This window comes from Vipera ursinii (genome assembly GCF_947247035.1).
Source record: "Vipera ursinii genome assembly, chromosome: Z".
Taxonomy (NCBI): domain Eukaryota; kingdom Metazoa; phylum Chordata; class Lepidosauria; order Squamata; family Viperidae; genus Vipera; species Vipera ursinii.
This window is the reverse complement of record NC_139517.1, coordinates 75,600,802-75,615,045: the sequence shown is the minus strand read 5'-3', so window position 1 is coordinate 75,615,045 and position 14,244 is coordinate 75,600,802. Positions and strand designations below refer to the sequence as shown.

Genomic DNA, 14,244 nt, shown 5'->3' with positions numbered 1-14,244 from the left:
CATAGCAAAGCTTTTATAGGCAAATTCGCTGAGCTGATGCTGCGGAGACGGCTTAAAGAAAGCAAGGAAGAAAGCAGCACAGATACCAGTAATTTCCTGTGTAGTTTGCTTTTTCGCATTGATATGTGGCAATGGGAGTACCAAAGAAAAATAAACAGCAGTTTTTTGGCAAATATCATACTCAAGAGAAAAGTGGCAATAGATATTTTTGGAAGTCATGGTCACATGAAGTCCACACTTAAAAATATGCAGTGAGTCACTTAACAATGGTAACTGGTAAGCAAATGAAAAAGTCTGGAGTGTGTTTTTTTTTTAAAAAAAGACTGAAACAGATAGTAGAAAGTTGACCTTTTTTCATGAGGTCAAATAGTTTTATTGTGATATAACACCAGAATACAGTAGATATCCATTAAAAAAAACCTCTATAGTGTATATAAAGTATTCCTTCAGTTCAGTGTTTTTTTTAAATGTCCATTACAACTTTGGTACATTATAATTTTATTATATTTCTTTTAAATACTTTTTGCTTCACAAACTCAACACAAAATACAAAACTAATCTGAATTAGGGATATTATAATCTACACAGTGGTGTTCAGTGGTAGGAAAAAACCTGTCCCAATTAGTTCATGTTACTAGCTAAGCTGTAAAAGCAAATCTAGCAGACATGACCAAGATATGCACCATTAAACAGCAAACAACTGATGTTTTGTTTGTTTTGTTTTACGAATATTTGCAGCAGCACAGCTTTTATACCACTCAACTGATTATTCTTGTTGCATTCCTCTTTTCATTTGAAGGCCATAAGTTAGCTCTCTTTTTTTAAGAAAAAATGCAGTTACCCTTGTGTATTTAAACTAAGGATTCAGCTTCAATACTTGACCTGCCATCCAGTATGATTCATATTTGCACAGTTTGACCTGCAGCTGGCAGAGATAACAGGAACAGTATTAGAGAGACAATGTGGTGCAATCAACCGGAGATTGTTTTGTGGGGAAGGAGGTATGACGTTACAGTAAACGGGCATTCCAGTGGCTGTAAGTGTTCCTTGACCTGATTGATTAGGGAGCACGATTGGCTGTTGATATGACTGTTGTGGTAGTCCTTGAGATCCCTGCGTCATTGGAACCTAAAAGACAGTAGAAAGGAATAAATTAAGCTGCAAACTGAAATAGATGAGCCTATCGTCTCTCGTTTTATTTCATTAACAGGTCAGAGTATTGAAACCTATCTTGTATTTATCTTTGGTCCATTTTTCCCCAACTTCAATTCTAAAATCTTGCATTTAGAAAAGAAATACCAATACAGTGAAAAGTGTGGCTGTGATATCACCTTCCATCTTCTATACTTTCAGCCTTAGAGTCAAGTACATATTATTTCAGCTATAACAGAAAGCAGCAACAGTAACACTTAAGGAATTAATTGGCTTCCATTAAATATTTTAATCTGCGGTTCAAACAAATGAATAGAAGAAGAAAAATAAAACTTGAAGGATATTAATATAAAATCCTCAATAAGGGTGTCTAAAAGCTTGTGAAAACTTCTCTTTGTATATGCGTAGAGTTCAGAAAAAGAATGTGGATTAATCTAATTTTATTTCAAAACCACAGTGGAGATGGAAAAGGAACAATGACAAATTATAATAATAGCATGGAGTTAGAATATTTAATTTGAATTAGCATCCAAGTGCAATTTTATTTGTGTGCATCACAAATTAGTAAATTAGTAAAAAAATGAAATAAGCTTTTAGGATGCAACCCTGATCACTACTGGGCAGCTTGAAAAAAAGACTCATAAGGAATTATTCCTAGTTGTTGTTGTTAGTTGCAAAGTCGTGTCCGACACATCGTGACCCCATGGACAACATTCCTCCAGGCCTTCCTGTCCTGTACCACCTTCTGGAGTCCATTTAGGCTCAAACCTACAGCTTCAGTGACTCCATCCAGCCACCTCATTCTCTGTCGTCCCATTCTTCTCTTGCCCTCAACCTTTCCAAGCATTAGGCTCTTCTCCAGTGAGTCCTTCCTTCTCATTAGGTGGCCAAAGTATTTAAGTTCAACTTCAGGATGTGGCCTTCTAAAGAGCAGTCAGGGTTGATCTCCTCTAGGACTGACCGGTTTGATCGCTTTGCGGTCCAAGGGACTCGCAGGAGTCTTCTCCAGCACCATAGTTCAAAGGCTTCAATTCTTTGGCGCTCAGCCTTTCTTATGGTTCAACTTTCACTGCCATACATTGCAACTGGGAAGACCATAGCCTTGACGATATGCACTTTTGTTGACAGGGTGATGTCTCTGCTTTTTAGTGTGCTGTCTAGATTTGCCAAGGTTTTCCTCCCCAGAAGCGTCTTTTAATTTATTGGCTACAGTCTCCATCGGGGGTGATCTTGGAGCCCAGGAAAATAAAATCTGTCATTACCTCCATTTCTTCCTCATCTATTTGCCAGGAATTGAGAGGGCCAGATGCCATGATCTTGGTTTTCTTAATGTTTAGTTTCAACCCAACTTTTGCACTCTCCTTCTTCTCTCGTAACAAGAGGCTCTTTAGTTCCTCTTCACTTTCTGCCATTAGAGTGGTATCATCTGCATATCTTAGGTTGTAGATATTTCTCCCAGCAATCTTAATTCCAACTTTTGATTCATCTAGCTCTGCCTTTCTCATGATGTGCTCTGCATATAATTTAAACAGGCAGGGTGACAATATACAGCCTTGCTGGACTCCTTTCCCAATTTTGAACCAATCAGTGGTTCCGTGTCCAGTTCTCACTGTTGCTTCTTGACCCGCATATAGGTTTCTCAAGAGACAAATAAGATGGTCTGGTACTCCCATCTCTTTAAGAACTTGCCACAGTGTGTTGTGATCCACACAATCAAAGGCTTTGGCATAGTCAATGAAGCAGATGTTTTTCTGGAACTCTAGCTTTCTCCATGATCCAGTGTATGTTGGCAATTTGATCTCTAGTTCCTCTGCCTCTTTGAAATCCTGCCTGTACTTCTAGTAGTTCTCGATCCACATACTGCTGGAATCTAGCTTGTAGGATTTTAAACATAACTTTACTAGCATGAGAAATGAGTGCAATGGTGCGATAGTTTGAACATTCTTTGGCACTGCCTTTCTTTGGAATTGGAATGTAAACTGATCTTTTCCAATCCTGTGGCCACTGTTGAGTTTTCCAAATTTGCTGGCAAATCGAGTGTAGCACTTTTAATGCATCGTCTTTTAAGATTTTGAATAGCTCAGCTGGAATACTGTCACCTCCACTACCTTTGTTGTTGCTCAGCTTTCCTAAGGTCCACTTCACTTTACATTCTAGGATGTCTGGCTCAAGGTCAGTGACCACCTCATCGTGATTATCAGGGACATTAAGCTTGCTCTTGTATAGTTCTTCTGTGTAATTTTGCCACCTCTTCTTAATCTCTTCTGCCTCTGTTAGGTCCCTGCCATTTTGGTCCTTTATCATGCCCATTTTTGCATGAAACGTTCCCTTCATCTCTCCAATTTTCTTGAAGAGATCTCTGGTCATCTCTATTCTATTGTTTTCTTCTATTTCTTTGCACTGTTCATTTAAGAAGGCATTCTTATCTCTTCTAGCTATTCTCTGGAATTGTGCATTCAATTGGGTGTATCTTTCTTTTTCTCCCTTGCCTTTTGCTTCCCTCCTTTCCTCAGCTATTTGCAAAGCTTCCCCAGACAGCCATTTTGCTTTCTTACATTTCTTTTTCTTTGGGATGATTTTAGTTGCTACTTCTTGTACAATGTTACCAACCTCCGTCCATAGTTCTTCAGGCACTCTATTAGATCTAATTCCTTAAATCTATTTGTCACCTCTACTGTATATTCATCAGGGATATGATTTAGTTCATACCTGAATGGCCCAGTGCTTTTTCCTACTTTCTTCAGTTTAAGCCTAAAGTTTGTAACAAGAAGCTCATGGTCTGAGCCACAGTCAGCTCCTGGTCTTGTTTTTACTGACTGTATAGAGCTTATTAATCTTTGGCTGCAGAGCATATAGTCAGTCTGATTTCTGCGTTGGCTGTCTGGTGATTTCCATGTGTAGAGCCTTCTCTTGGATTGTTGGAAAAGAGTGTTTTCTATGACCATCATATTCTCTTGGCAAAATTCTATCAGCCTGTGTCCTGCTTCATTTTGTACTCCAAGGCCAAACTTGCCTGTTATTCCAGTTATCTTTTGGCTTCCTACTTTAGCATTCCAATCCCCCATGATGATAAGGACATCATTTTTGGTGTTAGTTCTATAAGGTGCTGTAGGGCTTCATAGAACCGGTCAATTTCATCCTCTTCAGCACCGGTAGTTGGGGCATAGACTTGGACTACTGTGATACTGAATGGTTTGCCTTGGATTCGAACTGTCAGTTTGGGGGTTGTATCCCAGTCTTGCTTTTCCTACTCTTCTGTTGACTATGAAGGCTACTCCATTTCTTCTGAGGGATTCTTGCCCGCAGTAGTATACCTGATGGTCATCTGAATTAAATTCACCCATTCCTGTCCATTTTAGTTCACTGATTCCACTGATTCTTAAGGAACTGGAAGATGTGATCTCAGAACTACTGAACTATATTTTTCAAAGATCCTGGAGCACTGGGGAACTACCAGAGGACTGGAAAGAGCTGAGGTAATTCCCATCTTCAAAAAAGGGAAAAGAAAATTGATCCAGGATACTGCAAACCTATCAGCCTGACCTCAATACCTGGGAATATTCTGGAAAAGATAAACAAGCAACGAATCAGTTAACGCCTGGAGGCAAACAAAGTCATTACCAAAAGCCAACATGGGTTTGTCAAAAATAGATCATGCCAGACAAATCTTATTGCATTCTTTGACCAGGTGACAAAATTAGTGGACTAGGGGAATGCTGTGAATATAATTTACGTGGACTTCAGTAAGGCATTTGATAAAGTAGACCACAACCTATTACTTAATAAGATAGAAAAATGTGGGTTAAACAGCATCACCACTAGATGGACTCATAGCTGACTGACCAGCTGCACTCAGCATGTGGTTGTAGAGATGGAGGTCAAGGATATGAAGGGACCGTGTGCAGCAAACTGCCTGCCTTAGTATTCTGTTATCTGCATGTCTATGACTTCATTCCAATTAGCATTGCCAAGGACTGCCAGGAACCAGCTAGATATGAGAGACTCTGCCCTGGCTGGGATGTTCGGATGTTCTCTAAGATTGACTAGGGAGTACCCCAATATACCATGCTTTTGCTGTGCGTTATTTCCTGCTTGTTAAAACTGTATAAATACAATAAACTCTGCGTAGGCAGACAGACATTTTGGGACACCCTGTGATGACTGGTCTCTGAATCCCACATTTTGGCGCCTTGAACAGGGACAAAAACAAAAGAACAGGGACAAAAACAAAAGAACAGGGACAAAAACAAATCAACAGGGACAAAAACAAATTAACAGGGACCTCCCTCTGGGGGAGCAACTTTCAACATATTTACTTTCATCTGGAATAGACCCCAAGGTACCTTCGTCCTATGGGACCCCTCAGAGGAAAGTATGGGTTGCAATCTATCTCACCAACAACAGCAGCATGTAGAGGAACTTCACTTCCTGCTACAAAAGTCAGAGCTTAAAGCACCTGAGGCAGAGATAAAGAAGTTCGTTGGAGAGATAGGGAAACATTGTCCTTGGTATCCAGAGCGTGGGATGCCCCGTTTACAGGACTGGGCAAAGATAGGGCATACTTTACATCTTGAACCCCGGGCTCCAGTTCAGATATTACATCTATGGTTTTAATGCCGTCACTCAGTGGAAAAATTTGGCTCTGATGCTTTAGTAGGACAACAATTGACCACAAAACCTCCACCTGATTATGATAAAATATTTTTTTTCCCCCTAAATCATCTTTAATTGAACTTTCAGCGCCTCATGAAGAGGTTAATTCTTCTGCTTCTTCACAGCCATTGTATATCCCCATGAGGCAAATTTTAGAGGAACAATTAGCAAAAGGGGAGGAATGTAGAAGAAATTGCTGACGAGTCTGGTCCCTTTGCTTCAGTTGATGCTCAAGTTGTTTTACCAGCTGCTTCTTTACAAGTTTCTTACCAAGCATTTGGAAAAGTACCTGTTTCTGGCAAACCTCATCAAGCCTTCTCTAACATCAGGCAGAAGGCTACTGAGCCATATCCTGATTTTGTTAACAGATTACAGGATATAGGAATAGCCTTTTATCAAACCAATTTATTGGCAGCCGCTTTATCACAAGGCAGCAAGCCTCAAGGAAACTGTGGAAAACCTGGTCATTTTAAAAGGGAATGTCTGCAACATCTTGCAGCCCTTTCTATCAGAGGTTGAAACCAAAAGCAAGGTTTTTTTCTGTCTTTTTCTTTTAATCTGGCTCTTTGGACTATTTGATTTTTTTGTCAAAGGTGAGGACACCTCCCACTTCACACCTGCTAAAGATCCCAGGTTCAGTATTCCTTTTAGTCTTTCCCCACTGTCTTTTGAAGTTGGTGGGATAAATTGTAAGTAACCATAAATGATCCTTTCCTTTTAATTAAAAGAGGAGGTCTGTTTTGGTCTCAAACTCCAAATTGATGTGTTTTGTTTTGTTATATACTTATATTTGTACATTTGGAACATTAAGCTTGGACTTGGAATGGTGAGAAAAATGGGAGATGGTTAAAGGGCCCTATAAAACCATGTTTGGTTGGAATCACCTCCTGATTTTTCTCGCTTCTTGCAGGACAAGCCATATGTCTAAATTAATGTTGTTTTACTAGTATCTGTGTATATATGTCTGTCTATGTTGTTCTGTGTTATTCCAAGACTTGGAAGAGGGTATAAACCCCCTCTGATAACAATAAACAAAAAGGCCTTATTTAAAAACAAACAAACAAACAAAAAGAGATTTGGAACAAGGAGCTCATTGGCTTGTAAACAGCTCCCTGAAATTATAATAATAGTGATGGGTTTGCCTGGAGAAAGTATGAAATGAAATTTTTGTATGTTAAATTGTTTATGCCGGCAGTTGGAATGGACGTGAATGAGTTAATTTGCTGATGTGTAAATGTGTGTGTGTTAACACTCAAAACCCTACCACCCCCACCTCCGTCCCAGGCTGTGAAAGGAACAGTAAATTGCTGATTTTATTGTTGTAAGTGTTTGCATGAGAAGAGTTTTATGGGGGATCTGTGAGTGAATTTATGGAAGATGCATGTGAAGGAGAGCAAGCTATTATTTTTAGTGGTGAGATTTTTGTAAAATTCCTTTTACCTTTTCTTTTCCCCCTCCAGTCTCTTTCTCCTCCCCTCCCCGCTGTGTTACTTTAAGAGTGAGAGAGAGAGACAGAAAAAAAGGGGGGGTCATTTTAACTGTTTTTTTTCTCTCTGCTTGGCATTCTGGTCTGAGGAAGGGTGGGTGGGTGTGAAATTTAATACCCACTCTTGCAGTTTCAGCTTGCAGTTTTTTTTCTGGAAGGAGGAGACAGTACTTGTTGGACAATTCTTTCTGAAATCTTTTGAGTTTTAAAACAAATTATTCTGCATTGTTTTGTTTAGATTTGTAAGTTTTAACCTACTTGACAGAATTTTGTTTCCATCTGACTGGAATCATAGTCAGTGTGCTTTAACTGACTATGTGGGCTGTATTGCATATCATTTGCCTAAAGTTCCTCGGCTTGTGTGTTTAATGACTTCTTTTCCTATCTGCCCATTGCTTTCATCTTCTCTGCTTTTGCAAGCTCCAACTGTTTTTTTCAGATGGAGGGTGAATGAGAGGAGTGATTGCTTACGAGGATTCTCATGATGATACATGGAAGGTGTCCTACACTGCAAATCAGTCGTCCCCGCAACGCTCAGAATTGTCTGCTATTTTATTTATTTATTTATTTATTTATTTATTTATTATTTATTTATTTATTTATTTTATTATATTTGTATATTTTAGCTTTTTATACCTTTTTTCAATAACCTTTTAATTTAATCTCTGACTGTGTGTCAACTTATTTTTAATCTTCCAGGTCCTTACATTACACCCAGGATTGACTCCAATATCATGGCTCTGTTTTTAACTTTACAGCAACTACTACAAGACAGAAAGCATTTATATTTTGTTTCTCACATACACAGTCACTCATCTTTTCCTGGACCTCTTTCTGAAGGCAACAGTCATGCCGATACTGCTGTTCATGTTTTACCCACTTTGTTTTCAGATCCTTTCTTCAGTGACTCTTTTTTTCATCAACATGCCAGGGGGCTGGCACAAGCTTGCCATATTCCACTTGACCAATCCAAGCAAATTGTTTCATCCTGTCCCCAATGTTCTGGGGCATCCCCCTCAGGGTACACGGGAGTTAATCCCTGTGGTTTTGCCTCTAATCAACTATGGCAAATGGATGTCACCCATATTCCCTCCTTGGCTCCCTGGAAGTACATTCATTTATCTATTGATACCTATTCAGGAGCACTTTGGGCCACACCTCAACGAAGGGAAACAACTAATCATGTTATTTCGCATCTTTTTTCAGCCATTACTGCCTTGGGCAAACCCTCCTCTTTAAAAACTGATAACGGCCCGGCCTATTCTTCATCAGCCTTTTTGCAATTTTGTACAACCTGGAATATTGTTCTTACTCATGGGTTACCCTACAATTCCACAGGTCAAGCCATCGTGGAACGTGCTAATGGGTCCTTTAAGGACTGTTTTCACAAACAAAAAAGGAAGGATCTCGGGTACCCAATTTGTCGTGGGTAACACAACAGGTTAAAAAAGTATTATTTACCATAAATCAATTGAATGTCTCTATTCAAAATTCGACCACTTATTAGAGACACTTTCAACAGAAAACAAGCTTGCCTCCCCCTCTAGTATATTATCGGGCATTACCAGAAAAAACATGGTTAGGGCCGGTCCCTCTGATTACTTGGGGAGGAGGATATGCTGCTGTGCTTGCTCCTACATTACCCTTGTGGATTCCGGCACGTTGCGTTCACCCAGCTAAGGATGTCGTGGCACCAGTCCCCGAATCTGGTTCCAGAAATGGCCAAAATGACTTTACAGACAGCACAGCAGCCAATACAATCTTGCCAGACCAGCCGTCCAGTAATGTGGGAAGATATGAAAAACCTGACCACCAAAGTGCAGGCAGTGCTGCAACAGCAGCATGTGGAACAAACCCCTGAGAATTTATGTGCTACCATTTTTGCAATTTTAACTGCCAATTCCTTAGCCATTATTTGTTTATGCTTGATTATTAATTGTTGCCCTTTAGCGACAGCAGCTGTCATCGCATCCAAACATTCACTTGAGCAGCGAATGAAGCAAAACCTATGGGTGCAGCTAGCTAACATCACACAAAATGAGCCTTGGTGGAGCAGTGGGCTAATGCCTCCTACACCAGCTGCCTGCAATTAGTGCAGGTTCGCATCCCACCAGGCTCAAGGTTGACTCAGCCTTCCATCCTTCCGAGGTAGGTAAAATGAGGACCCAGATTGTTGGGAGCAATTAAGCTGACTTTGTAATAATGCCGCTTGGGGTGTGTGTGAAAGCCCTAATAAGCAGGCATATACATAGAATGAAGGCTACTGCTAAGCTTGTAAGCCGCCCTGAGTCTTCGGAGAAGGGCGGGATATAAATGGAATTAAAATAAATAAATAAAATAAAATGAAGTCTTTTGCTTATCTGAATCGTATGACATGGAAAACTTGAGTTCAGCCTAGATAAGCTGGTGGGCAGGTCATGCGTCCTCCTGGCCTGGCTACTCTCCTCGCTCCCGCTCTTCCCAGGCCCAATCTGCTGCCCCAGTTGGCATGCTTGCAGATTCCCACCCAAAAAATAAATAAATAAATGGAAAAGGCCAAGTCTTTTGCTTATCTGAATCGTATGACATGGAAAACTTGAGTTCAGCCTAGATAAGCTGGTGGGCAGGTCATGCGTCCTCCTGGCCTGGCTACTCTCCTCGCTCCCGCTCTTCCCAGGCCCAATCTGCTGCCCCAGTTGGCATGCTTGCAGATTCCCACCCAAAAAATAAATAAATAAATGGAAAAGGCCAATTTTACAGGTTGTCCAGCTAAAAGGGAGGAAAGAAGCTGGACTGGAGTGCCCTGGAAAGGCGAGCAGGCAGCACTTCTGCACGGGCTGGTTGTGCTTTCGGCAGGTTTCACCTGCAATTAAGGCAGGGCAAGGTTTTTGGCTTAGGGGAGGATGAGGTGGGGAGCTGCTTGTGTGGGCATGTGTCTGCTCACATAAGTGCGAATGTTTGTTTTGCTTTGCTGAAGGTTATATCTTCCTTCCTTTTCTTCCTGTTTTCTTTCTTTCTCTTTCTTCAGTGGCTTCCGAACTTCCAAGCGCCCTCCACATTCTTCGCCTCTCTATTTTGTTCCGCCTCTGGGGGTGGAAGGAGAAAGACGCATTCTCCAACCGGCTCTTCCTTCCCCTTCTCTGGGCTGGGCTGCAATCTCGTCTGCTGCTTTTCTGCCTCCTCCTTCCTCCTCCCCCGCCTTGCAGAATAAAAGGAGAAGGCAGGGGGTTTCCCTTCCTTGCCCAATCCCAGTGTTTGCAAGAGAGGCAGAAGTGATCACACTTTTGCAAGCAGGAAATCTTGTACGGGAATTGCAGCCAGGGATCCCCCCCCATACACACACATACACACACACACACACACACACACAGAGACACTTTCCCTGGCTTGTCCCGTATGTGGGGTTTCCTTCCTCGTGAGGAGACCCGCAAGATTTCCTGCTTGCAAAAAGGCAATCACTTCTGCCTCTCTTGCAAACACTGCGTTTGGGCAAGGAATGGAAACCTCCTGCCTTCTCCTTTTTTTCTGCAAAGAGGGAGGAGGAGGAAGGAGGCGGAGAATTAATTTTAATTTAATTTAATTTTATTAGATTTATATACCGCCCTTTCCCGAAGGACTCAGGCGGTTTACAGGGCTTTACAGGTTTACTGAGTCCTTCAGGAAAGGGCGGTATATAAATCTAATAAAATCTAAAAATCTAAAATCTAAATTTTAAAATCACACCAATACAAAATACAAAAGTTAAAAAACAATTAAAAAGATTAAATTATCCCTGAAAATAAAAACTCCAGTTAAAAATTCTCAGCCTGGGCCAGAGAGCTGAAAGAGCCAAGTCTTCAGGTCCCAGCGAAATGAACGCAGGTCAGGGGCAGTCCTGAGCTTCACGGGCAGCTGGTTCCAGAGGGCAGGCGCACCCACAGAGAAGGCCCTCCCCCTGGGTGTTATCTGCCGGCAATCTTTTACCGGTGGCACCCTGAGAAGACCCTCCCTGTGTGAGCACACTGGATGAAGGGATGCTGGCAGCAGGTGTTCCCTCAAATATCCCGGACCCAAGACATTCAGGGCTTTATAGGTCATCACCAGCACCTTGAATCTCACCCGGAGGGCAACTGGAAGCCAATGCAGCTCGCGGAGTAGAGGTGTTACATGGGAGTATCGGGAAACCCCCATCACAACTCGCGCGGCCGCATTCTGCACCAGTTGAAGCCTCCGAGTGGTCCTCAAGGGCAGCCCCATGTAGAGCGCATTGCAGTAGTCTAAATGGGAGGTCATGAGCGCATGAGTGACTGTGCATAGGGCATCTCGGTCTAAGTAGGGTCGCAACTGGTGTACCAGGCGAACCTGGGCAAAAGCCCCCCTGGTCACGGCTCCTATAAGATCTTCAAAATTGAGCCGTGAGTCCAGGAGGACGCCTAGGTTGCGAGCCCTATCAACGGGGGGGTAACACCTCACCCCCCATTGTTAAAGGTCGAATAGTTTGGTTAGCCCGAGATGCCGATATGCACAGCCACTCAGTCTTGGCAGGATTGAGACGAAGCCTGTTTCTCCCCATCCAGAACTGGACCGCCTCCAGGCAACGGGACTTCACGGCGAGGGCATTGCTGGGTTGGTTCAGGGTGGAGAAAAAATGTTGGGTATCATCAGTGTACTGATGATACCCCACCCCGAAACCACGAATGATCTCGCCCAGCGGCTTCATATAGATGTTGAACAGGAGGGGCGAGAGAACCGACCCCTGAGGAACTCCACAAACGAGAGGCCTCGGGGTGGATCTCTGACCTCCCATCAACACCGACTGCGAGCAGCCCAGGAGATAGGAGAACCACCATAAAACAGTGCCTCCCACTCCCAGCCCCCTGAGACGCTGCAGTAGGATACCATGGTCGATGGTATCGAAAGCCACTGAGAGATCTAATAGGACTAGGACAGAGGACCAACCCCTGTCCCGAGCCCACCAGAGGTCATTCACCAGCGCGACCAATGCCGTCTCTGTGCTGTGCCCGGGCCTGAAACCCGATTGGTACGGGTCCAGATAATCAGTTTCCTCCAGGAACAGAGGAAGCTGATGCGCCACCACGCTCCCAACAACCTTCACCAGAAAGTGAAGGTTGGAGACTGGACGATAGTTATTTAAAACAGCCGGGTCCAGGGCAGGCTTTTTGAGGAGGGGTCTCACCACCGCCTCCTTCAAGGCGGCGGGGAAGACACCCTCCTTCAAAGAAGCAGTTATTACTGCCTGGAACCAGCCTCGTGTCCCCTCCCGAGCCGCATAAACCAGCCAGGAGGGGCACGGATCCAACAAACAGGTGGTGGAGCTCAGCCTCCCCATGATCCTGTCCACATCATCAGGGGAAACAGGATCGAACTCAGTCCAGATAACATGCTCAAGACCGTCTGATTCCTCCACGTCAGACTCCGCCCAGTCAGAGTCCAAACCGGCCCGGATCTGAGCGATTTTGTCCATCAGATGATGACTAAACTCCTCCCCCCATCCCTGCAAGAGATCCTCCCTCACCTCCTGGTTAAGAAGGGAGCAAGTCACCCTAAACAGGGCGGCCGGGCGATCATCTGTGGCCGCGATGAGGGCAGCGAAGTAATTAGCCCTCGCCGTCCTCATCGTAGCAAGATAAGACCTTATAAAGTTTCTTAACTGCAATTGGTCAGATTCGGAACGGCTGGACCTCCAACCACTCTCTAGACCCCGTCTCTGACGTTTCATCTCCCGGAGCTCCACAGAAAACCATGGAGCCCAACGGGATCTGCGCCGGGTCAGAGGTTGCAAGGGTACAATACAGTTGAGTGCCTCAGTGGCCGCCCTTTCCCAGGCATTCACCAAGGCATCAGCTGGGCTGTGAGTGAGGGCGATAGGTATAGACCCAAGCGCCATCTGGAACCATTCAGGGTCCATTAGGTGCCTGGGGCGGAACCATCTAGTTGGTTCCGCCGCCCAGCAGCAGGGGGTGGCATAACGGAAGACCAGCCGCAGGAGATGATGGTTGGACCATGACAGGGGAGTAACAACCAGTAAACCCCGTCCCAAATCATCCAACCACTGTCCAGACAGGAACACCAGGTCGAGAGTCTGACCCCCCACATGAGTCGGGCCTTGAATTACCTGGGTCAGGTCCATGGCCGTCATGGAGGCCATGAACTTCCGGGCTAGCTCCGATGACCCTCCCAGGGAAGGCAGGTTGAAGTCACCCAGCACTATGAGCCTGGGGAACTCCACCAACCTGAAAGGGTGCCAAGCAGCTCGGGCAGAGCTGTTGCCACACAGCTGGGCGCCAGGTATGTAAGCAACAAGTTCATCTGAACCCGAGAACCACATCTCAGGAGGAGGGACTCATTCCCACCAATCTGGACAATGGTGGTCTCCCGCGGACATAAAGTCTCCCTGATAACCACCGCCACCCCTACCCTGAGCCGCAGGTGAGATTGCAGCCCAGCCCAGAGAAGGGGGTTGGAGAATACATATTTCTCCCTCCACCCCCAGAGGGAGAAGCTCCCCCTTGCCTGTCCGCGCAAAGTTGCCAGCCATGCAACACGCCCGGTCGCAGCAAGTCAAGCAGCAACAATTTTCTTTCTTTCTCTTTATTTTTTCCTCCCTTCCTCCCTTCCCATATTTTTCCTGCCTTCTTCCTTTCTTGTCTTCCTTCCCTCCCTCCCTCCTTCTTTCTCTCTCTCAATAAGCAAACAACCTGGGCTCTGACTGGCTGCTTTGCACTTCCTCCTCCTCCTCCCCTGCCAAGTAAACTGCATGCAAAAATCCCACAAACCACCCTCCCAATCCTGCAGCAGGCTGAGATAGGCAAGCCCGAGCATATTCTTTTCTAGAAACACTAATTTGTGATAAAGCAAAGTAAATATTTCCAATTTAGTTGAAGTGAATATTATGTTTTTTTTCTTTTTCAATAAGGGTATAAGGCTTGAGAAGCTATTTAGAAACATTTATTACTTTTAAGTGACAGACTTTT

General features: G+C 43.9%; 1 protein-coding gene across 1 annotated transcript in view; it reads right to left on the bottom strand.

Annotated features, from left to right (window-relative positions):
* Nucleotides 1-425: 425 nt before the first annotated feature.
* The window catches only part of ARPP21 (cAMP regulated phosphoprotein 21), a 148,119-nt gene continuing 134,300 nt past the window's right edge, over nt 426-14,244 (bottom strand). The window contains exon 20 of the mRNA XM_083379349.1: nt 426-1,128. Within this exon, the coding sequence (XP_083235475.1) occupies nt 871-1,128 (258 nt within the window). The 3' untranslated portion in view covers nt 426-870. The remainder of the gene's footprint in view (nt 1,129-14,244) is intronic.